The sequence below is a fragment of the Typopeltis vanoorti genome, chromosome 12 (genome assembly GCF_054136105.1).
Source record: "Typopeltis vanoorti isolate ZY-2024b chromosome 12, IOZ_Tvanoo_1.0, whole genome shotgun sequence".
NCBI classification, from domain to species: domain Eukaryota; kingdom Metazoa; phylum Arthropoda; class Arachnida; order Uropygi; family Thelyphonidae; genus Typopeltis; species Typopeltis vanoorti.
In genome coordinates, this window is record NC_143560.1 from 45099008 (window position 1) to 45125279 (window position 26272).

At 34.8% G+C, this 26272-nt stretch overlaps 1 protein-coding gene across 1 annotated transcript in view; it reads right to left on the reverse strand.

Annotated features, from left to right (window-relative positions):
- Positions 1-297: 297 nt before the first annotated feature.
- pod1 (coronin) overlaps positions 298-26272 on the reverse strand; it is a 434089-nt gene continuing 408114 nt past the window's right edge. Inside the window, exons 24-25 of the mRNA XM_090401146.1 lie at positions 16949-17038; positions 298-6641 (exon numbers count right to left, since the gene is read on the reverse strand). Of these exons, the coding sequence (XP_090257272.1) occupies positions 6624-6641; positions 16949-17038 (108 nt within the window). The 3' untranslated portion in view covers positions 298-6623. The remainder of the gene's footprint in view (positions 6642-16948; positions 17039-26272) is intronic.

Consider the following 26272-nt stretch of genomic DNA (forward strand, 5'->3'; position numbering starts at 1 on the left):
TAAGAGAAGGCTGAAATGAGTTTTGTTACATTTATTATTGGAACCAAAAATTATGCAACTCAAAATCACATCTTCATAAGACTGTTGTGACCAGAACAAATTATTTCAGTCTCTAATTTACTTTACCATATCTGAAAGTAGATACTGTGAAATAATTTCAGGTGCAGTATGACAGCCATATTACTTATTGAATGAAATTTTCATGAGCCTTCTGATTTCCTATTCAGATCTGTTTGCTAGACTGTTTAATAAAGGCATGAATCGAAATTCTGCATGAAAAATTCATGGGAAACTATATATGTGGAAGAAATTCTTTAATTATTCGAAGAATAATCACAATTCATATATAACTAATATTTATACAGCATAAATGAGTATTTACATCAAGATTGTTAGGATCTTAAAGAGGCACAAAATTACAGCATTTTTATATAAAATTATCTAACATATATATATAATTACAAAACTCGAGTCACACAAATATACATATACTGCATTCTCAAAGAATCTTTCATTAACACTATTATCACAAAACTTTCAAATACCTTATATTAAGATGAGTCATTGAAGTTTCAATCATCACAGTGACTACTATTTTAGTTCATTCTATTGTTTATTTATCGGCATATAAGTTATTCATATTCTTAATGCCTCAAAAACATTAATTTTAAATAATTGTAAAAAACTACTGCAGACGTCATGTATTTTTTATAAAGCATATTACTAAAAGAATTGCAGAGTCAGAGATAAAAAGCAAACTATTTTAGAAAAGAATGGTGAGGCTGAATAATTCAGTAAAAATACTTATAATTCTTCACTGAAATTATGGCACTTGATACAATTTTCTACTGAACTAAAAACTGATTTGTAAATTAATTTGTACAATAAATATGCACCAAAAACAAGCAAGCCAAAACAAAGTAGCATGCCATCATCAAATTTACATGCTTTGAAATTTTTCATAACAGTCACTAGTCATGCCAACTTGCATCTTATGTCTGATACCATTATAGAAACATTTGGTGTTCTGAACTAGGCTGAATTGTCAAAGACACCAAGAGAATTAAAGTTTATGATCAATACTGAAATGAGTATGTCTCAAATTATACTGTAATAAACAGATGACATACCAACAAGCAATGTGAAGAGAAAGAATAAAAAAGCAGTATATTGATGAATATTTATACAAGATAATGTTCATATAATGCTCGTCATGATGAATAAGAATTTTTAAAAGCCAGGCAGTATTGTACACCGATATCAATAAAAAATTACATATTCTATATATATATAATATAAACTGGTTCTTTCAGCTTAATGAGTTATAATTTATAAAAATTATTATAATACATATTTAAATTTATACATTCATGCTAATTTATACTATATTATAAATACTGCAATACAACAATAATACAGGTTATGTAGAAAAAATATATCAAAAACTTCATTTATGAGACACCATACTATTTTCAAGTTTAGATATTATTTCAGTCATTAAGTCATCCCAATAGAGTTGACTTAAATTCACAAAATGTTGAAAAATGTTGAGCGGTTAAGAGAGATGGCTGAATGATGGATTTTATGTTCTTCATTTGGAATGATGTTACTGAATGAGAGAGAGAAGTAGGATAAAAAAAAAGTGTGTATGGTGAAGAAAAGACTAAGGAACCTTAGAAAGATAAAGTTGTGGAATGAGAGAGTAAAAAATAGATGAGAAAGGAAGTAAATATGTAAAAAGAACAGGAAAATAAGACCAGTCAGGCTGGACCAAGAGGTGTGGCAATGTAGTAAATAACGTCAGAGAAGATGCTAGAGGTAGTGTAGCCTCAAACGGAGTGGGATTAGCCATATTAAGGGAAGTTATGAAATTATAATGATATAAAGAGAAGGTTGACTAGATCTGGTGAGGTAGTACAAGAGAGCAATGATGCAAGCATAGCTACTTGCATGTCTTCAAATGGCTGTTACATTTGCATACTAATGCAAGAAATATCAGAAATATGGGAATGAGTATGTGGCATTGACTGAGTTAGTTTTTTCCATACTTTCATATGGGATAATGTTGGGATAATACAGACTCTTCTTGGAAGATAAGAAAGACAAAGAAGAGTAGTAGGAGGCATAGCATTAATTATTGGAGGAATTGTGTGTGTGCTGGAGGTGGAAGTGACAGTTCATGTAATGACTTAGAGACTATTAGATGTGAGATTGAGATAAATAGGATAGCATAGGATATCTAATGGAATATTGTTTAGGCCTGGGAATGGGGAAGACAATGCCTGTGGCATGTTTATGCAAACTGATTGAACAAGAAAAATGAAAATGATCCTAATGGAGATTTTAATTATGAGATTACATACCTATTAGTCAGCATTTGATGGAAGTAACGCAAAGTTTTAGAATTGAATTTAGTGATGTCTCAAAGGATGTAATTGCATACAAGATAGTAAAAAGCCCACTGGCTAGTGAGAATGATTAGAAGTTGCTAATTTGAGAGATGGCTAAGCAAGGACAGTTTACAGTTAATAAAGGATATATGTGGAACCATAAAATGTTCCCTTATAGTTTCTCATCCCACGATTCAATATCATGGGGTGAGAAGCAGTGCACGACAGCAAGAGTTAGGAAGATAAATAAGGTAACAATGAAAATAATTAGTTGTATTAAAGGATGAAGTATGAAACAGCAGGCAATAACCCAATGCAGGAGGAGAATAATATATAGGATACAAAAAAACCACAAGCTTAAAAAGGAAGGGAAAATGCAATAGTACGAAAGGACATTGACCAGTCAGGCCAAAAGAAATCTAAGGGAATTGGAAGTTACTACAATATGTAGCAAGTAAAATGAAGAATGATTATAGAATTTTTATTTTTAATGGTCATCATCATCAAATTTCTGACATGTACCTTCAAGGGGTGGTAATTCTATTAAAATGTTCGATTTATAATTCATCAATAATACTAGTGGATGGTAATAAAGTGACTAATGCAGAGAAATAGTGGAATTCTTTAATAAGCACTTTGCACCAATGAGTGTAACAGCATGCAAAACTCAGATGAAAAATTAGATATTATTATATCAATCCTGCTCTAGGAGAATTAATCCATCTAAGATGGATAGCAATGGCATGAACTGTATGAATTACCAAATTCCTATTATTGCACTAAAGTGCATGTAAGGAGGTAGCTGTTCAATGCAGTGATGTTCAAGCAATTTTCATTTGAACTGAGGTCTAGCAATGAGTAACTAAGACAATATCAAGACTATGGAATGTTAGTTACGAAAAAAAGTTCAGGGAATGTAAATTGCAGAACTTGGAGAGGAGAGATGAGATGAGATGATAATAGATAATACACTTAAGTTGGTGAGTAGATTGTACTAGTTACAGAAGGAATTGTTCATTAGAATAGAGGAGGAATAAGAGGCCATTACTGGATGCAGTATAAACCAATAAGCATTATTTTTTTTTTAACATGGCGACTTGTGGGTGAGTCACATGAACTTCTGAAAAGTGAATGAGAAGAGTTTGAATAAGTTTAAGGCACAACATAACAACGATGCTACTGGGTGAGTGTGACTTCTTATGATGAGTTTACTGAATCCATAGAAATCTGTTAATAATAATAAAAAAAAATAATAATAATAACCTGGAGAACTATAACCAAATCAGATCAGCTGTAAACACACCTGGAAACTATGCATAATTTTATACAACTGAAGGTCCAATAACAACAAAAAAAAATCATGCTATCACACTGAATAATGGAAATCATCTAGATGATTTTTGTTCATACTTGAAATATGGTATTAGGAGAGATAAATAGGTCAAACAAATTTAAAACATTTTTTTTTTAGATCAAATGACAATATGATTAATTTATCAATGTTCGTAACTATATTACTATTATTAGGATACTGATAATGAGTCTTGAGATTCATATCAGGAATCCCAATCTAATTCATACAGTGCTTATCATATTTATCATACTTTCTTTTAAACTAATTCAGGGATGATGACCTCATGACTTTGATGCTTGCTTGTACAATATTCTGTCACCTTAGATCTGAAGGTGAGTTGGCCAGTGTTCAATCGAGATGGCAGACTTTTTTTTATGTTGGACACTGGTTTTTCCTAATATACTCACCTCATGGTCTCTGTATTAATTAATTATGAATAAAACACTCTTCACACTAACAACCCATTCTTTTCACCATAAGAAAAATCTAGTTTTCTCATACTCCTTACTCTCCTACAACATCCTTTTACTAACTTATATGTCCCCATATTACCACTCTTTGCCACCTGTTTGCACACAGATACATATATATAATCCACAGTCAGAAAATCAAGCAGTGACTACAAATGATTTTCATGATCTGGTTGGTGCCAGGGAAGCACAATGGAAAGTTACCTGCCTGTTTCAGAGAAGAAAAATAAGCTGTTTACTTTTATCAATCAATCACCTTTTTTTTTTTTTTTTTAAATATTTACAACAGATTATAAATTTATTTTTCCCAAAAAAATATTTTTGATTAAAATGGAGAAAATAATAATGTTATTATCAATAGTACTAAATAAGCAAAAAGATAGTTTTTTCAGTATCATAAATATCAGTTTAATGTTTCTCAAGTTATAATTATGAATTATGTATTATTGATGATATTGAAGACAGAGTATCATATCAATGAGAATTTGCGATAATTAATCAATCAATTGAGAGACTTGGGGATTATAGTAAACAATTAATTAAAGTTTAGGGGCCACATGGCTAAGGCGAATAATTACCTTATCTGGTACCAGAAAGGGGAACTTACAGATAGCATTCTATTTAACAGTGCACTGATGGGAATGACTTTAACCGCCTTAGCAATGCACCCCTACACTTTAATTAGCTGGTAGAAAAAATGAAATAGCTCACGTTAGTTCTCAGGAGAAGGGGAGACAGTTGCAAAGAAAAAGAGGAAGATAACCAAGATGATAACTAGTTTATGGAATCTTACATACATTTTACATACAACAACAAGGGAAACTTACAGTATCGATGTAAGTAAGATTCTGCAGATTATCAGTGGTGCATGCACAACTTGGGGTAATTCCTGGAAATAGGCTAAGGGAGTGGCTAAAAAGCATGTGAAGTCCAGATTCTTTTCATGGTAATCATGGTAAGTGGTGAGAGTGCAGGACAGGTTACTTCTGGATGTGAGCGTACTTCAATGAATATGTTTAAAGATAGATATGACAAGTATTTAAGTATGAGTGACTAAAATATCCCTTCCATGATGCATTCTTACACTTCCTGGAGCAGCATACATAATAATAGTAATAAAAGTTCTTTGGAATGATATCTGTAACACCCTATCATTTTGTATTGGAATTTCATACTCAATGTATCACTGAGTGAAATGTCTTATTTATAGTGAGGTCATCTTATAACAGAAATGAAAAATTTAAGCACTCATTTAAAATTAAAAATGCTAAGATATAAAGCAAAAATGCATAACAGAAGATTAAATTTTATCTGAATACTTTAATTATGTTTTGCTTGCATTTATTACGCAGAATTGCATCATAAAATGCCTTTACAAACTAAAACTAGAAATTTTTTGTAGAAATAATTATTTATTTTTATCATACATCTAATAAACCCCAAACCCTTGAATGGAATAGTTGTATCTATGATGCAATTCTATTTAATTGTAGATATATAAATACAGATACAAAAATGGTTTTATATTCATTAAATTAAATAATGAAGATTAAATGTCAAAGACAGTGAAAATGTTTAAATATTTCAACTCGGATGAGTTCGTGTAGGCAAAATCTTATGAGTATATAAAATCTTGAAAGGAACATTACTTAAATTATGATTTTCATTTCAAATTCCATAAATGATGGAATTTTTAAATACCTATCTCCCAAAAGACATTTCTTCAATTAGTTAATGAGTGCTGAATAAGTAATGCATTTATATAATTACTACTATTCTCACTATAGCAAACTCACTCACTATAACAAACTAAAGAAAAATCAGAGTTAACATCTTATAGCAATAATGCAATTTTGAAGGAAATTTGCTATAGCACACTCTTCAATATAATATAAGCTATTCTTTTGGTCCCTAAGAGTTCACTATGATGAGAGCAGTTTCTATCTAAAGTAATTTAACATAGCTATAAATATTAAGAATGCACTTCTAAAATTTAGAAACAACTATGTACAACTTCTATGATTAATTATACTGAGCAATATTTATAACATTTATCCAAAACATTTTTGTTTAAAAAATAAATATTTATTATTAAAATATAGAAAACATCAGAATCTTTGCATCTGCTTCAGAAAAATATTAAGCGACCATATCTGTGCAAAAATTATGAGTTGTATTCATCTTCTATCTGGAAATGAAAAGTGAGATGCTCAAAATGAATTAATATTTTCTATCATAATCAACATTTTTCTGTGACAGTTTATTATTATTTTTATTTTTTTGCATAATGATTTTGGTCTCAACTCTTGTACAAATGTGGAATTTCTTTATTCCTTATAAGGAGTCATGAGTACTTCAGGGAGCATTAATTCTGTGATAGCACCTTTCAGGAGATGGGCAGTGGAATTTTCATTTATCATCATCATCCTAAAAATAAAGAAATGTCTTATGACAATAAAAAGTGCAATATTTACATTCAAATTTCTCCATTCATCAATTATTGTATTCAGTGATATAATTATTCTTTTAAATAATATAAATAAAGAGAACCAAGGGTTTGAGAGTACTGGATCTGGTAATAGCATCAGAAGATATATCCATAGCCAAGGTAGATATTCCACCTCTAATTGGTGAGAGTGGCTACCATGTAGTCTAGTTCTGGGAGGTTGCTAAATATGTGAATTCTTTCTCTCAAGAAAGAATTTATGTTGAACTATAAAGCTAGTAATTATGACAGACTTAGAAGTCATCATGGAGCAGTACCATAGCTTGAGAAGCTACATGAAAAGAATGTCGGGAGTGCAGGGGAAGTGGTCAGAGACCATGTGAGAGAAGCAGTATCAGATTGCATACCCAAGGTCAGGAGGATAAACCAAGTGGGGATTAAGTGGATGAGTAGCAATATAAAGCAAGAAATGCAAAAAAAAAAAAAAAAAAAAAAAAAAAAAAAAACCCACCACCACCACTGTAGAGGGAATATAAGGAAAAAGGTGATCAGCATATTCATGAGCAGTACTAAATAGTCAAGAGAGAGAAAATTAGCTAAGCAGGCCAAAGTTAGTCCAGAAGTGTTTTTTCATTATGTAGCAAGAAGAAAAATGACTATGGGAGGTTGACTTCAATCAGTGATGGTAGGAAGGTGACAGAGACATATGAAATAATTGAGCTACTGCGTGATCATTTTGCAAAGGTTCATCTGACAACTGAATATCCCAAGAATATCATCCAGAAGATTTTGCAGTTGCTAATATGAGAGAGAGATGCATCTCAAACTGAGACAGATGAACAGGAGGCATTTGGCATATTGAAAAATATCAATGAGAATACAACAGTGGGACTGGATGGCATGTCAGCCTGTATACTACATGAATGTGCAAGAGAATTAGCAATGTCTCTGATGACGCTGTTCAATCTAAGTCTCAGCTCTGTCAAGGTTCCAAGGGAGTGGAAAGAGGGTAAGATAGTTCCATTACATAAAGGTGGCTCCAAGACAGAGGTAGCAAACTACAGACCAATTAATATATCAGGAGTGGTTGTTCAAGTATTGGAAATGTTGGTTAAAGGAAAAAACCAACAGTGGTGAATAGGGATACAATATTCTACAGTGGGCAGCACAGCTTTGTAAAGGGTAAGTCCCTGGCTTACCCTATTTATTCACATTTTATAATAAAGTGACAGTGAAACTGGATAAATAATACACAATGATATTGTGGACTCTGGAAAATCATTTTGACAGAATACTACATGGAAAAACTATTACAAAAGTTGGAGCAAATGGGAATGGATATATATATATATATTTAGCATGGATAGGTGGAGATGACTTACAGATGGTCATCAGAAAGTAGTATATGGTGGAGTGGAATGTAGAAGAATGAGGGTGACTAGTGCAATACCTCTGGATTCTGTACTAGGGCTACTACTCTTTAATTGGTATATCAGTGATATAGGAAAAGATTTGGGGGTGGGGATATTCATTTGTTTGCTGATAATGCAAAACTGGAGAGTAACATAACTGATAAAGGTGATTTGGATATCCTGTAATAATGATTGTCAATTTAATATTGCAAAATGTAACACTATGCACTTCAGAATGAAAACATTGCATACCGTGTATCACATTAATGGTACTGGATTGCAGAAAATTGATGAGGCTAGAGACTTGGGGATAATGGTGCAGAGAGAGTTAAAGTTCATCAGAAGGACATGATAGTTCTTTTAAGGTTACACAGTGGTCAGTATTCATGGTGAAGAATTTATGGAGATACAACAAATGTGTTAGAATAATTACTTTACTTATAATTAAGAAAATAATATTCTATGTTTCAACCTCTATGTTGAGGTCATCATCAGAAAAACATACATGTATACAGGAAACAAGCTACATGACACTACACAAAAGTGAGATGAATCTAAATGTTTTGTGAATCATTTACCCAGCCTGACCTCTGGAAATAATAATAGTAATAATTATTATTATTATTCAGGCCTCCATGGAGTCAAGAGACTCATCATGGGAGGTCCTTCATAGGAAACACAAAGTCTATCATACCACTCCTTGAACTCATTGACCGTTCTTGCTCTCACCACTCTATCAGGCAATGCATTCCACAGTTCAACCACCCTCCATGCAAAGAAACCACTCCTCACCATCTTGCTCACAGCTTCCTTTTGTAACTTCCAGGGAAGGCTCCCTTGTCATCGCTCCTTCCAGCTATTCCACCAAGTGAAAGAACTCCCCAGTGTCCACCTTGTAACTGCCTCTCAACAGTTTAAAAGTCACGATCATATCACCTCTCCTTCTATCCACCAAACTCTGCAGTCCACATTCCCTTAGCCGATCCTCATAACTAATATTGTACAGTACCGAAACCATCTTTGTTATCTGCCTCTGTACCCTTTCCACAGTTAATTTATCCCCTTCAAATCCTGGGGAACAAATTTGAGAACAATAGTCCAAGTGTGGTCTGATCAGGGTCTTATACAACAAAATGATAAGTATTCTATCTCTGCAGGTCAGCGTCCTTCTCAGTATCAGCAATCCTCTGGGTTACCTTCACCACCTTTACAATATACTCCCTGAATTTCAGTTTTCAATCAATCATCACTCCTAGACCTCCTCTCCCCTACTTCCTCCAGTATAGCTCCTCCAATCAAGCATGCAGCCTTCCATCGATGTATTCTGAACTTCAACACCCCCATTCATTTACCCATCTGTCTAGTTTATTCAAATCCTCTTGCAGGGCTGTCACATCTGTACTATTACTAATAATCCTTCCCAGCTTCACATCATCTGACAGCTGCATATCCCCTTGCAATCCATTGACAATGTCATTGATATAAAGGTTAAACAATACAGGTCCCAGTACTGAGCCCTGTGGAACACCACTTGTACCTTTCTGCCTCCTTGATATTGCCCCAACATACACAACTCTCTGATACCTATCAGACAGCCAATCCTGAATCCAGTTGACTAACCCAACATCTAATCCCATGTGCTGCAACTTAAACATCAGCTTATCAATGTGGTATCCTGTCAAATGCCTTTGAAAAATCCAAAAAAAATGGCAGTATATGCGTTTCCCTCATCAACTGCTCTTGTCACTTTATTAAAAAATGCAATCATAATGGAGAATAATGATGAAAGTTTTTTTCACTTGGTTATACTATAAATTAAAGATGCCAAGAAGTTATATACTTGGTTTCATCCTTTATCCAGGTGTAAGCAAGCAAAGCTTACAAGTGAAGTCACTTCACGACTGGGCTACTTGTATACAGAGGCTAATGACTTCAGATCAACTGCCTTAATATCCCATAATGCAAAGCACATATCCTTATGGCAGTGATTCTCAACCTATGGGGCACATCCCCTTTTGGGGGAGGGGTGCAAAGAAAGTGAAAATCAAAGGAAAAACTGAAAAACTACTGTATTGAAACAAACACCATATAAAAACAAAAACATAAAATACACTCTCTGAAAATAAAATAGTAAAATCCACTGTATTGAATAAACCAGTTACGCTTACAGAAACATATCAATATTGCAAAATATACCGAGGAACTAATTAAAACTAAACGATAACAATGAATCTGAAAATTAATGGCTTCCTTGGATCTGTGTTGCAGAGCAAAGCTTTTCATATGATGGTGATACATTGGAAATTGACACTCCTAGTTCTCTTTCTATATTTAACTGAGATGTATATTTTGTTTTTAAGGTAACCACTGCAGAAAACCCAATTTCACAAAGATAAGATGTTGGAAATGGCAAAAATGCACAAAAAAGCTCTTGACTTTAGAGCAGAAAATTCATCATGACCAAAATTCAACAAGCAATTTAGATACAAATTCTTTTGATTTTGCCACTTGACATGAAGTCTATAAATTGTTCCTCTTCAATTGAGAAACCTTCACAGGTAATTTGAAATGGGTTTTTAACCCACTCATACATTGCCATTATGTTGTCGTCAGTTATAAAATAGTTTCTAAAATTCTTTGTCAACATTGTTAAATGATTTTCAATAGTTGCAAATAAAACGTTGATGTGTTGCTCTTCTGCCTTGTAGGTTTTGATAAATTCATCCACATTTGAAAACATTTCTAATTTTTGTTGCTTTACCTTTTTGTTCCATAACTCTAGTTTTTTTACAAAAAGCATTAACTTTGTCACTCATCTTTAAGATAAGTGTATTTTTTTCTTTGGAGTTGCAGGTTTAATATATTTAGTTTCTCGAATATATCTACCAAGTAGCTCAATTTCATCACAAATAAGTGGTCTAAACTTATTTGTGATGAAATATAAAATCTTCTTTGTGATTTTCCTCTTCCGAGATAGCTATTTCGTCTCTTAATTCGTAAACACGTTGTAAACATTTTCTGTGATAACCATCTTGTCTCACAGTAAAACAGTAATGATGAATGTTCCACTCCAGCCATGTCTTTTGCAAAGTTCAGAAAACAGTCTTGATTTTAAGGGTCTCATTTTTATATACTTCACCACGGTTATAACTGTTCTCAATACAATGTTTAGACCAGGACTCATTTCCTTTGCAGCAAGAGCTTCTCTATGAATTATGCAATATGTCAAAATATATTGTGGAGATTTTTCCCTCACAAGGGTTCATAAACTTTTAAACCTTCCAGACATAACTCAAACACCATGAGTGCAAATTCCACAATTTTTCCACTGTATATTTGCCTTGCATATAAAATCATCCAATATTTTGAACAATCCAGGTGCTGTGGCTCTTCTTTCTGTTGATTTACAAAACAATAACTCTTCAACTGCTGATAATCCATCACAAAATCAAACATAAGCAATTAAATGACAATCCTCATCAAGCTGAATTGAGAATAATTGGTCACAAAGCTTCAACAAAAGTTGTTGCTGCATATCATCACATATAACATCAATTCACCGAGCAACAATATCATTTGATAGAGGTATGCACTGTAGTTGTTTAGTAAAACTTTCTTCAAGCATAGTTTTCACAATATCAATCGCAGCTGGCAGAATTAGATCATCTCCGATAGCGTGGGGCTTTTTGCACCTAGCTATTTTATATGCAACTTTGTAAGAAGCTAGTAAAGCCTTTTCATTTACAGACAAAGCTTTTTTTAATGCTAGATTTTTGTTTTTCAAAACATTTCAGTTTGGCAGCAAAGATCTCTTGAGGTTTGTTAACATATTCCTTATGAAGTGTTTCCAAATGTCTTTTGAGTTTACTCAGTTTCATGCTATCAGCCGTCAAAATTTTTGAACAAATAACACACAGTGGTCTTTCTTCATTCATTTCTTCATTTACTTCAGTCTTCGTAAAACCAAAATCTATATATTCTGCTGCATACTTTCTTGATTTTACTTTTGGAGTGATATTCCGTGAACCTGAATTTGCTGACATCGACGCTCCACAGTCGTCAGATGCCCGCTACATCTAATTAAAAATTTATCCATTTTTCTACACTAGAAATGATTGTTTTTATACTGTGTATCACAGTCATTGTGAATATGAGTAAAATAACACCGACCATCAACTTCTCACTGTTGGTCACTGTTGTAGTGTTACTGCCATCTTGCCATTTCAAGCCTTATTTATACTCAAAGAAACATTTCCAAAACATTCGAGACTTCCCATGATAAAATCACGAATGTTTCCAAAAGGCTGATACAATTCGATGATCTGTCCAGTGATGCCAGATCTATACAATTTTTGAAAGATTTGATGACATATTTAAATTTGTATGAATATTTAAAAATTTTAATTAATTTCTATTTTTTTTTTTTTTTGCTAACTTTTTTAACTGTCAGTGTCTCAAAACAAGAACTGCAAGGGGGGGGGGGGGGATGCCACAAAAACTAATATTAAAAATGGGGCACACATGAAAGAAGGTTGAGAAACAATGCCTTATGGACATGTATAATGCAAAGCATTATGAAAAGGGCCACTATCCTGACAGGTGTCAAACTTTATTGAGGTCTCATCAGTAGGAGCCAGACCCAAAAATGATGCCAAGGTTGAAGTAATGAAGAAGCCATATTTCCATATACAAGTAGTCAAAAGGTGTCATGCCTTATTACTAATTAGAGATAGATGTTGAAAGTTCTTTCACTTGGTTATACTATAAATTAAAGATGCCAAGAAATTATATTCTTAGTTTAATCCTTTATCCAAGCGTAAGCAAACAAAATTTCCCCGTGAAGTCACTTCACAACTTGTATATAGAGGCTAATGACTTCACAATTGATGTGAAGTCATTAGCCTCTATACACAACTAACCCATTTGTGAAGTGACTTCACACACAAACTTTGTTTGCTTACATTTGGATAAAGGATGTTGTTTTTGTCGAGTTCACTGAAGAGCTTCTAGATATGACCGTGGATTTGTTGAACTTTGATGGAGTAGAGCTTTTCTCTAGGGTTATTGTCAATTTTCTGTAGAGCAGCAGCAATTGCTGGACAAGAATAGATATGGACAGGTGTTAGTTCAATTCTTGGACAGTTCTTGCATGTTTCATAGCTCTTACTACTGTCTGACTGAATTCTCATGCTTTTAAAATGTTTCATCCTTAGTCTGGTGATGACTGTGGTTATTTCTCTATTTTCATTAATTTCACTGATTTTATTCTTCTTCTTGATAGTTTGTTTTACCAATCTTATTTTGGCGACAGAGTTAGCATCCGTTAATCAAAGGGTGTAATTTTTGAGGTAAGTATTTTGCTTCTTTGGCTAGTCTGTTTGCTCTTTCATTGCCTTCAAATTTACATGGGCTGGTATCCATTGCAGTGTACAGTTCATATTTTTCACTCACGCAGGAAATTCATAAACTACTAACAACTTTAAATTCATGAATTTCCTGTGTGAATTTTGTTTTTCCATTTTTTAATGCCCCAAGTGCAGATTTTGAGTCGCTGTAGATGGTTATTCCTTCTGTAATGTTTATTACTGGATTTGAGAGATAGAATTTGAGAGCTGTTTGTATGGCTTTTAATTCACAAGTGAAGTTTGAAGCTATTTTGCTAGCTGTGGTTTTGATTTGGGTTTCCTCGCCTCCAGGTAGAGTTAGAAAAACCTCCTTGGTTGAGTGCTTCATCAGATGATCCACCAGTGTAGGCAATGACATGGTTTAGATTATTTAAGTGATGTATAGTGTCAAGTCCTTTTATTTCCTGCTGTGAATCCTTTTTTGAACAAGGTTCTAGGATATTTAAGTTTATCATTGTGTTTTTTGGTAGAATAGTGGAAAAAAATGGCTCTTTGCTTATTCCAATAGACAGGTGCTCTAAGTCAATCTGTTTTCAAATTTCATGATCATATTGTAAAGTAGATTATCTCTTTAGTCTAGAGTTTCTTGTCCAAGCATCAAAAGTCCTGAGTGAGATATGATGCTGTTGTTGGCTCCTGATTCTGTTAGTGAATTTAACTGTGGAGAGTTTTCTTCTGTCTTCTAGTATGTGAAGCCCACACACTCTCTCCAGCATCAATTTGGTAAATACCTCTCCACAGTTTAGATGTCTCAACTATATCTTCTTCTATACCAAACTCTGAATATCCAGATGATCAGATCTAAGCACAATAATCCAGATGTGATGTTCATCAGGACTTTATACAATGGAACCTAACATCCTCTGCTCTCTTGCAGCAATTCTCTGGATGGTCTTCTCAACATTCAGAATATGTTCCCTGAATTTTAAATTTCTAGTAACTATCAACCCAAGATCTCTTGCCCATTCCATTTCCTCCAGTAGAGTTCCACCAACAGAGTATGCAGCCTCCCATCTGTGGATCTCAAATTCCAAGACTTTACATTTAATTACATAAACTGACTGTCAGAACATTCCCTCACCTTTTCAGCTTATTCAAATCTTCCTGAGGAATAACAACATCAGCTCTAATACAGATGAATCTCCCCAGCTTTGCATCATCTGAAAACAATTGAGTATCTCTCTCTCTCTGTCTGCAATCCAGTATCAATAAAGGGGCAACATCACTGACATAAAGGGTGAACAGTAACAGTCCTAGAGCCCTATGGAAATTCATAGGGCTCTAGGACTGTTACTGTTCACCCTTTTTCTCTGATTCTGTTATACCTTCCCTGATCCTGCTGCTCATATGCAACTGATATCTATCAGACAGCCAATTTCCAATCTAATACACTAACCTAATATATAAACCCAAACTTTCAACATAAGCAGCAATTTATTATATGGTATTATCTCAAATGCCTTTGCAACATGCATAAAAATGGCAATATCTGCCTTATCCTCATCAACTGCTCTTACATGCTGTATATAATCTCTTACTAATTTATTCAAAATCTTAATAGTCACAGAAGAAATATTAACTGTTCTGTAGTGTGATGCCTTCATTCTACTGTCACCCTCATGGCACTATCTTACCTATCTCCACTACTTAGGAAATTATCCAGTTGCAAAACTTTCCTTAAACAGCCAGTCAATGACACTTATAGTTCCATATCACACCCCTTTAAAATATGTAGCAAAATTCCATCCACTCTCACTGTCTTAGAGTATTTAGTATTCGAAATACATTCTCTTAATTCCTTCACCTTTTTAATTTCTAGAGTCTAGGTATAAAACCTGCTTTATCAGAGTGAAATACCCAATAAAGTGATCATTAAACAAGGCTATTATGTTGTCTGCATTGGTCACTCAATCTCTATCTCCATAAAAGGTCATTCATCAAGAATCATTTTTTCCTCTACTGGCCAAATAACGAAAAAATTTCTTAGGATTTTCCTGTAACACTAGTCTTCTCTCATATTCCAATTCTGCCTTCCTTACTATACTAGCCAACCATTCCAACTGTTCTTCACTGCTCTCTTTTATTACTTCTTTTTCATCAGTAGTTCCTTTTTCATTTCCCTAGTTATCCACTTTATTTCAAATCATTCTGTCTATTAAATAAGATATGCAATCTGCCATTGTCACTAACAAATATTTCTTAACTAGTTCCTTTACTGCTTACTGATCCTCATTCAAATTCTTCCATCCATGGAACCATCTTAGAAACAAAGCTGGTTTCTAAGATTATTATAATCATCTGCCTTATAATTCTACATAAATTTTTTGCTACTTGATATTGCTGCATATCTGCCTATTCTACAAGTCAAGATTACTCTCACCGACTAGGGCAAAGATGATAACACAAAACATTTAAAAGTATCTAAATATGATTTTCCCATTCAAGTTTGATATCGAGACTCAATGGCTTTCTTATCTCTGTTTTCTATTTGATTCAAATGAATTATACACATAGTTGATAAGCTTCAAATGAGAAATAAAGGCTTTTTAAAAAGTCATGCATTAAATCTATATGCTATTTAATTTGTACATCAATGATATAGGAATAAATTAAGAGGAAATATCCAGTTGTTTGTTAATGATGCAAAACTGGAAAGGGCGACAGTCAATGATGATGATAGAGAGCATGTAGGATGACTAAAATAGATGGTAGCATGTGCAAAAACAATAGCCACCAGTTCAATGGGATAAAGTGTAAGGTCATGAGATCACAGGCTAATTATTGCATTGATGGAACTGGACTATAGAAAATTAATGCGACGAGGGATCTGTGGGCGATTGTGGGCAGGGAATTAAAGTTCAGAGAGCATATTGCAAAGGTGACCAAAAACAGCTCAACAGATTACTTGGATGTTGAAGACCATGCTGACAAGCAAGTATAAGGAAGTTATTATCCCTCTTTATGAAGCTTTAATATGGCTGCGTCTGATTACTGTGCACAGATCTGGTTGCTTGGATTCCTCAATGATGGAGTGAATCTAGAAATGAGTGACCAAAATTATAATAGATCTATGGAATTCTTTCTACAAGGACAAACTGAAGATATCCGGATTACAAAGGCTACTTGATAGCTGGAGAAAAAAAAAAGGAAGATAAAGGGGTTTAAAGGATTGACACACAAAACTTTTTTTCAATACATGGCAGAAAGGGAGAAAACAAGGGGGTTGCCTTTGGAAATTGTATAACAGTCTGGTTAGTAAGGGTGTGAGAACTAGATTTTTTGCTTGGAGAGTTGTGAATGGGTAGAATGGGTTGTCAGAGCTTCATTGGTGAATGAATTCAAGGAGAAGTATGACAAGTACTGTGTGAATAACAGGCCTCCTCCCATAATGAATGTTTTAACACCATGGAGATGCTCAAGAAAATAATAATACTTTATAATATATATATATATATACAAAAAAAGTTTTACCCATTCCTTTGGGTCAACACCTTCAAATGAATCTTGAGGAAGGCTTGATTCTTCATATAACTGGCATTTTTCTTTCATGGCTTGCACAATCTGGAAAAATAACATAAAAAATTATAATTATTGTAAACTTTAACAGAGTTCAAGGCTGGTTTAGTTGTGAGCAGTTGTGAACAAGAGGATGCAAGAGATGTGCAAGAATCGAAAGCTGAGCTGGTGAAATTGTGAAAAGAAATGACATGCATGCATCAGGTGGATTCAGAAGAGCGAAGATAAAGAAGGTAACTGATGCACTGGATATAAGGTGTATGCAAGCAGGCAGGTTATCATTCATAGTGGAAACTGAGTTAGGAACTCCATACATTTACACAAATGCAGCTTGTGTAAATGCATGAGGGGATGGAGTGAACTGTATAACAGTGATCAGCTGCATTTGAATAAGTTTGATGTGAAACTTTTGGAGTGGCCATCGTTAGGAGATTGAGTAATGGGAGGAAGAAAGTGAATGAGGAAAAAATGAAAAAAGTAAAAGTGCATACAAAAGAAGGCAAGCAGAGAATGTGACATGGAATGCATGTCACATCCCTGCACGGACAAGTAACTGGGTGGAAGGAATGAGAGGAACAATCAGATGAAAAGACCAGTGACACAAAAGAAAGGAGTAAGAAGCAAGAATGGGCATGTAAAATGGACAAGGTCTTGGGGAACATATGCCCCTAGGGAGTGAAATCAGCATAACATTTTACTCAAAATGTATTTTTTCTAAAAAAAATTGTTTATAAATATGTGGGTGGTCTGAAAAGTTCTTGGCCTAACAATGAAAAACGAATTTATAATTTCAAAATTATTTTTATTTTTCAACATAATCTCCCTTAAGACTAACATTTATTCCAGTGATGCTCCAGCACCATTATCCTGTCCTTATAGTGGTTCTCAGTAAGATCTGCAAATACCCTCTACAGCTGCAATCACCTCTTCATTCAAAGAAAAACATTGACCAGCGAGGAAGAGTTTTAGTTTTGGGAAGACATAGAAGTCAGAGGGAGCCTTTAGCATCCCAAAACACCGATGCCACGACCTTGTCTTCTTTGGCACTGAACAACCGGCTTCTGTCCACTGTTTTGACTGCTGTTTGGATTCTGGTGTGTACTGGTGAATCCAAGTCTCATCCACAGTAATAAATTGACACACGACAGTTTTATTCTTGTTAAAAAGCTCCAAGCACTGTTCAGAGATTTTCATTTGCAATTTTTATGCAAAATGTATCCTACATGTTCTTTTGAAATGCCTATAGTCTCTGCAATTTCATGCACTTTGACTTGACAGTTATCCAATACCATATCGTGCACTTGATCAATGATTTCTGGTGTTGTTACACTTTTTGGACGTCCTTCATGTGGATCATTATCAAGGCTGGTACGGCCACATTTATACTTGGTAGCCCATTTCTTAATTGTCAAAAACAAAGGAGAAGAGTGCCCATAAACTTTCATGAACTTCGAATGAATTTCTTTTGATGTTAAACCTTCTTTTACAAAGAATTTTATAACCACACGATACTCAATTTTATCCATTTCAAGGGATACAGACAACACTTTAGTTTCCAACAGCTGTATAAAAAAAACTACTTGATAGAATGACTTGCAATTTCACATCAATGCTTAGGACAGATGTACCAACTTAGTAAAAAAATCTTACCAATAGTGTTGCAATTTATGGTTGAGGCCGAGAACTTTTCAGACCACTCACATATATAGCAATGGCAAACAATGTCAATGATTTTTCGAATTATCAGGTTCTGATTGAGAATAAAACCAAATTCTAATAGTTGGTTGCCAAATCTTTCATTCCAGCTACCATAATAGAATCTTTTTTCATGACTAACTCTTTTTTTTTTTTTAGGAGCACTGCAATAGAGTTAACCAAGTTTAATGAAAACCACATGAAATAAGAAGAATTGTTACATACATTTTCTAAGAACTGTTCTATACATTTACAGAAAATGTACACAACATGCCTATAAAAATACATTCTTCTTTTGTGAAATTTGTTTCAATATGCATATTTTTTTCTGCACATCCAAAATAAAAATATTTCCTTGTTTCAAGTATGTAACAATGGCATCTATCATGTTGGAAGTTTAATGGAGTATTAACAGCAAACACTAAAAAAGGATTAAAAACTATTATAATACTTCCAATATTTCATCTCAGTCACTGAGACATCTTTAGGGAGCTCAAATGAACATTTATAAGACACATCCACACACACACAGGAAACACAATAATAAATGAAACACTTGAATTTGACCCTAAAGTCCTATCCAGGTGGATCACTGGGCATTAGTAGCAGGGAGGCTAGGTTGTAACTTGGGATCTCTGAGGATTGTCTCCCATATTTTGGGAAGTTTCTTGCATCCATATTTATTTAAATCCAGTTGATTACTGAGTGCAGCTGCAGATTCCACAAATGGTCTATCATTTTTAAATTTACTGTGATGGGGCATGGTGGTTTTTTCCATATCTATCCTGTGAGTGATATCCAATATCATGTTATATTGAAATAAGAAATATACAAGAAAGTTTTAACAAGAATCAAAATTGAGTATCGTTTGCAGGTGAAATGTAGATTCAACTATACAAATACTATTGAAGAAAAAATGAAAGCTTAAAGACAACAACCATACTTTGGACACTCAGTAGCAAACTCAGAAGAACAAATTGACTGATTCAGCCAGAGAGGCCCGTGGCAAAGTTGTCTGCAAGGATAGAAAATTCAGAACTCCATGGTAGACTCAGGAAATTAAAAAGATAGTCATGGACAAGAAAGCTATTAAAAGTTTCTTGAATACTATGTGTAGCTAAACAAAAGTTTAGCTACACATTGCTTGACTTCTTACATTTTCTGAGTATTTTCTCAGAGCACATGCTGACTGTCACTTGAGAAAATACTCAGAAAATGTAAGAAGTCAAGCAATGTGTAGCTAAACAAAAGTCATAAGAAGACTTTGGTAAAAATACATAAATGTCATGAAGGGGAACATATTCTGGAGACTATTGAAAAGTTAGAAATGGAGGAAGAAGTACTGTAAAAGGAATCAAAGATGATAAAGGTGACAACAAAATGAGGGTAAGAATATCCTAGATGACTGGAGTAATTATTTTGAAAGACTGTTAAGCAAAACAACAGTGAGAGAATAGTAGTAGGAAATTTTCAATAGGAATGCAAAACATGAGTACATATCAACTAAGAAGTAGAAAAAGGCATCTCTAAAATGCGGAAAGGCAACTGAAACAGATGATTCAAAAAAATTCAGATATATAGGGGAAAAGAAGTTTTTCAGTGGCTTCACTGCAAAATTCAGAAGACCAAGTCAATTCCAGATAATTGAAGTAGAGCTTTCATAAAAGCCATCAATAAAAAGGAAAATAAAAGCTGAATGTGAGAATTACAAAGGGATTTCCCTACTGAGTATTGCACATAAGATTCACTTCAGAGGTTAAGAGAATTTTCGAAAAGGAAAACTGGAAAATTAGAAGGGGAAAAAATTGTTCAAATGACTATAATTACATCTTTCTTTTAAGGTTACACGGTGATCAGCATTCATATTTATGAATTTGGGGACAAAAAACATGTGTTGAAATGATTATTTTACTAATTATTAATAAAATAACACTTGACGTTTCGACCCCTGTATTGAAGTCATCATCAGAAGGATACATGTGTATAGGAAACCAAGGTAAATTAAATCTATACTGATAATTAATCTGTTTCTTAGCCTGACCTCTAGTGATAATTAAATACGATAAAATAAAAATTAAATAAAATTAAAATTTTAAAAAAATTTAAATAATTAATATATAAAATAAATAAAAAACTATAATAAACTCTGCTAAAGTCCTCATGTACTAAGATTCTTCTGGATTTGTACAGGTACAGTTCAAGTTGCTATTGAATGTATAAAAAAAACTTCAAGTCTTCTTGTAGAGGCAGCTTGCCTAAAGCCCAAAATTTGGCTCTGATACGTCGACAATATTTTTGCCATTTGGCCCCACGGCTGCAAAGCACTAAATACATTCCTTAGCCATCTGAACAAACAACACAAATGTATCCAATTCACCATCGAAATAGAAAAAAAAACAACTCTCCCGTTCCTACACACACACACTTGTCACACGTCTTCCCTCAGGCTGTCTCTCCTTCTCAGTCTACCGCAAACCTACACACACAGGCCAGTACATACACAAAAACTAGGTGTCATAAGCACCCTTAAACACAGAGCTCAAACTATTTGTTCAAATCAGCAAGCTCTAAACCACGAATATGAGATCATCAACCATACATTTATAAAAAATGGATACAGTAAAAAAACTATTCACAAGATCCTCCACAGAGATACTAGTAAAAACAAAAAAGATTTCAAGAATGCTATTGCCATACCTTATGTTAGAGGCATTTCTGAAAAATAGACAGAACACTACACAAATACAACATCAAAACCACCTTTAAATCCCCTATAAAATTAAGAATTTTATAGGGGATTTACTCAGTTCTTTCAAAGATCCTCTTCCACACTTAGCCCACCAGTATACAAAACCACTTAGCCAGGTATACAAAATACAATGCACATGTAACCTACCATATATAGGGGAAACAGGGTGAACCATCCCAATTAGGAAGGATGAACACAAACGACACATAAAATACCTCTATTTTGGAAAAACCGGCCTTTCTAACCATGCACTCCAAACATACCACAGAATTGATTGGAAAAATACTAAGTCCCTACACTGCACCAAAACCTGGTTCGAGAGGAAATTTAAAGAAGCATGTGAAATGCTCAAACATAATCCAAATCTGAACAAAAATGATGCCCTAACCATTCCAAGAATGTGGAGAACCCATTTGCAACCTTTATAGCAACCAGAACAAGACAAAGAAAAATCCCACTACAAGAAGACTTGGTGAAGTGCTTTTTTTTTTTTTTTTTTACACATTCAATAGCAACTTGAACTGTACCTGTACAAATCCTGAAGAATCTTAGTACATGAGGACTTTAGCAGAGTTTATTATAGTTTTTTATTTATTTTATTTATTAATTATTTAAAATTTTAATTTTAATTTTATTTAATTTTATCGTATTTAATTATCACTAGAGGTCAGGCTAAGAAACAGATTAATTATCAGCGTAGATTTAATTTACCTTGGTTCATTATACACATGTATCCTTCTGATGATGACTTCAATACAGGAGTCGAAACGTCAAGTGTTATTTTATTAATAATTAGTAAAATAATCATTTCAACACGTGTTTTGTGTCCCTAAATTCGTAAATATGGACTATAATTACATGGTAAATGGGACACTGTATTGAGCAATACATTATCTTCATCTGCTCCAGTGAACAGGCACTGAAAGCCGAATTTAAAGTTATCAGCAATACTTTTCAAAAACATGGGTACAGCCAAAACACTATTAACAAAATTCTCTACAAGACCTCAATAAAAACCAGACTACAATATGTTGGATGTTTAATGGATTTTTTACAACACTCAGAAAGAATTAAATTAGAATTTAATACTCCTATATTTCGTCCTAGTCACTAGGACATCTACGGGGATTTCAAAAACAATTAATGTAACATGCACACAAAAACTTACAATACTAAGCCCAACCACGTGGGTGACACTAAAGTCCTATCTAGGTGGAGCGCCCTCTATGGGTGGTAGTAGGTGGCCTGGAATGTAAGGTGGGACCTCTGGTGATGAGTGTTTCCCAAATCTTCGGAAGCTTAATGCAACCGTATTTGTTAAGATTTGGTTGGTTTCTGAGAGCTGCTGCTGCTTCTAAGAAAAGTCTCTCTTTCTTGAATTTGCTGTGGTGGAGCATGGTGGTTTTCTTCCATGATACTCTGTGGGTGGTGTCCAAAACATGGTCAGCCAAGCCTGAATGGCCATAGTTGTGTTTAACGATGTACGACTTGTGTTCCTCCAGGCGGATGGATGCTGATCTGCCTGTCTGTCCAAAGTACACAAGCTTACAGGAACAGGGTACTTTGTAAACTCCAGGCAGAGAGAGAGGGGGGGAGCTGATCTTTCGTAGAACGGATAAGGGTAGCAAGTTTGCGGTAGGGCTTATATGCTGTGTGTAGGTTATACTTTTTTAGTATCTTGGCTATTTTTTCCGAAGTGCCTCGGATGTAGGGTATGGTGATGGCATTTTTAAATCTTGTTGACGAGAGGGACGGGGAATGGAGGAGGAATTAATTATTTTTTTTGATACTGTGTTCACTGTAGCCATTGGAGAGGAAAGTTCTGTGTATGTGGTTAAGCTCAGTAGTGAGGGCGGTTCCACTGGAACAAAGATTGTGGGCTCTCTTGGTAAGGGTTTTAATGATGCCATATTGTTGTGAGGGGTGGTGGTGGGAGAGTTTGTGAATGTATCTGCCTGTGTGTGTGGGTTTTCTGTATACAGTGAAGGCAAGTGTATCATTGGGCAGGCGCATGATTAAAGTGTCTAGGAAGGGTAAACAATTGTTCTTTTCCTTTTCCATAGTAAACTGGATTCTTGGATGTAGGCTATTGAGATGACAGAGGAAGGAGTCTAACGTGTCTGGGCCATGAGGCCAAATGGAGAACACATCATCTACATATCTTAGCCAGATAGAAGGTTTGAGTGGGGCTGAGTCTATGGCTCGTTTTTCGAAATCTTCCATATAGAAATTGGCAAGGGGGGGTGAGAGGGGGGAACCCATGGCGGTTCCTTCTCTCTGCTTGTAGATTTTGTTATTCCAAGAGAAATACCCAGAGTTGATGGCAAAGGAAAAGAGATCTAAGATGTCAGAGGGGAAAACGTTTTCTAAGAGAGATAAAGTGTCAGTTAAGGGAATATTGGTAAACAAAGAGGAGATATCAAAGCTTACCAATATGTCTGTATTGTTCAAGGTTAAATTTTCTGTGAGGGCTTTAAAGTGGGTCGAGTTTTTTATATAGGAAGCTGAATTTCCGGTGAGCGGGGACAGAGAGCTGGCCAGCTGTTTAGACAGTCTGTAACAAGGTGCATTGGTGGCATCTACTATAGGTCTGAGTGGGGAATTGGGTTTGTGGATTTTTGGTAAACCGTATATTCGGGGGGGTAGGGAGCGGAAAGGTTTAAGTTTTTTCGTGACGTCAGGGGGACAGGAGGTTACTTTTTTAAGTAAGATTTTTAATTTCTTAACGTGTTTTTGTGGGGTCGTGTTCTAGCGGGATGTAGGTAGCGCAATCGCGGAGGATAGTGTTCATTTTACGATTGTATTCGCTGGTATTAAGCACAACTGTGGCATTACCGTTATCCGCTCTGGTGATGATGATACTTTTTTCTTTGCGTAGTTTCTGGAGAGCCATGCGTTGGGCATAAGATAAGTTACTTTTTGGAGGTGAAGAGTGAGCGAGGATGTTGGCTATGTCGAGTCTGATGTTGTTGGCTACCTCCGACGGTAAGCGACCAATCCCCCGTTCGACGTTAACCATTACATCGAGCACCGGCACTTCTTTCGGGGTGATGGCAAAATTACGGCCGAGGCTAAGGGCGCTGACGGCATCCTCGTTGAGCCTTTTGGAAGAGAAGTTAATTACTGTCTGGAGCGGTTGAATTTGTGGTTGTGGTTTGTCTTTACCCAGGTTGCTGTATTTCTTGACGTGTTTGTTTTTTATTTTTTGAAATTCTCTCTGTGCGGAAGTTTCTGAAATGTCAGAGAGAATCAACCAAAATTCAGGGTTAAGAACGGTGGAGAGCTCTGTATGTAGGGAGCCAATGGCGGCGTTCGGCACTGCAAGGGCGGCACGAGTAGAGGCGATTTGCTCATGTAGTAATGCTAGGCTGGCACGTTTATATATATGGAGTGCTTTTTTGGAATGGAAATTGGTCTTCATTTTAACGCATTTCGGTATCACTCTTGTATCCCAATTTTGGACACCACCCACAGAGTATCATGGAAGAAAACCACCATGCTCCACCACAGCAAATTCAAGAAAGAGAGACTTTTCTTAGAAGCAGCAGCAGCAGCTCTCAGAAACCAACCAAATCTTAACAAATACGGTTGCATTAAGCTTCCGAAGATTTGGGAAACACTCATCACCAGAGGTCCCACCTTACATTCCAGGCCACCTACTACCACCCATAGAGGGCGCTCCACCTAGATAGGACTTTAGTGTCACCCACGTGGTTGGGCTTAGTATTGTAAGTTTTTGTGTGCATGTTACATTAATTGTTTTTGTAATCCCCGTAGATGTCCTAGTGACTAGGACGAAATATAGGAGTATTAAATTCTAATTTAATTCTTTCTGAGTGTTGTAAAAAATCCATTAAACCTCCAAAATAATGTCCTCACAGCACTTAAGCCTCTACACAAGCAGACTACAATAAAACTATAACCATTCCTTACATTAAAGGGACATCAGATAAAATAAACAGAATACTACAAAAATACAACCTTAAAGCCACCTTTAAACCTCCTGCAAAATTAAAAAGCTTACTCAACTCATCCAAAGAGACCCACTCCCTCTGCTGGCCCACCCTGGAGGGCCAGCGGAGGGAGTGGGTATTTATTATATCGTATTTATTGCACCTGTAACATACCATATATAGGAGAAACAGGATGCAGAATTCCTATCAGATAAAAAGAACATTAATGACACATTAAATATAATAATATGGTGAAGCTGGCCTTTCTCATCATGCCCGGAACACCTTACATAGAATTGACTGGAAAAGCACTAGTTGTCTACATCACACCAAAACATGGTATGAACGCAAATTTAAGGAAGCCTGTGGGATTATTATCAACCACCCCAATCTGAACAATAATGATGGTCTAAAAATCCCAAACATATGGAAGGCATATATTCGACCTACGGAACCTTCCTTTCTATAAACAGGACTGTAGAAAATCCAGGATCTTAAATCAAAAATAATAATTGTAATGCTAAAAATAGGACATCATTGTTACTGAAAGAAAACTATCTGTAAGAAAGAATATTTATTCATGTTATCATGAATGGAATTTAGCTTGATGTAGTTTATAAATAATTATTATTATTACTATTATTTTTTTTTTTCACTAGAGGTCATGCCAGAAGAATAACTTGTGATCAATTCATTGTTTCTCTAGCTTACTGTATGTAACGTAATTTAGATTGTCCTGTATACTTGTATATGATTCAGATGATGATCTTAATATGAAGATCGAAACGTCGGGATATTATTATTATTATTATTATTATTCAGGCCTCCATGGAGTCAAAAGACTCATTGTGGGAGGTCCTTCCTAAGAACATAGTCTGTCAA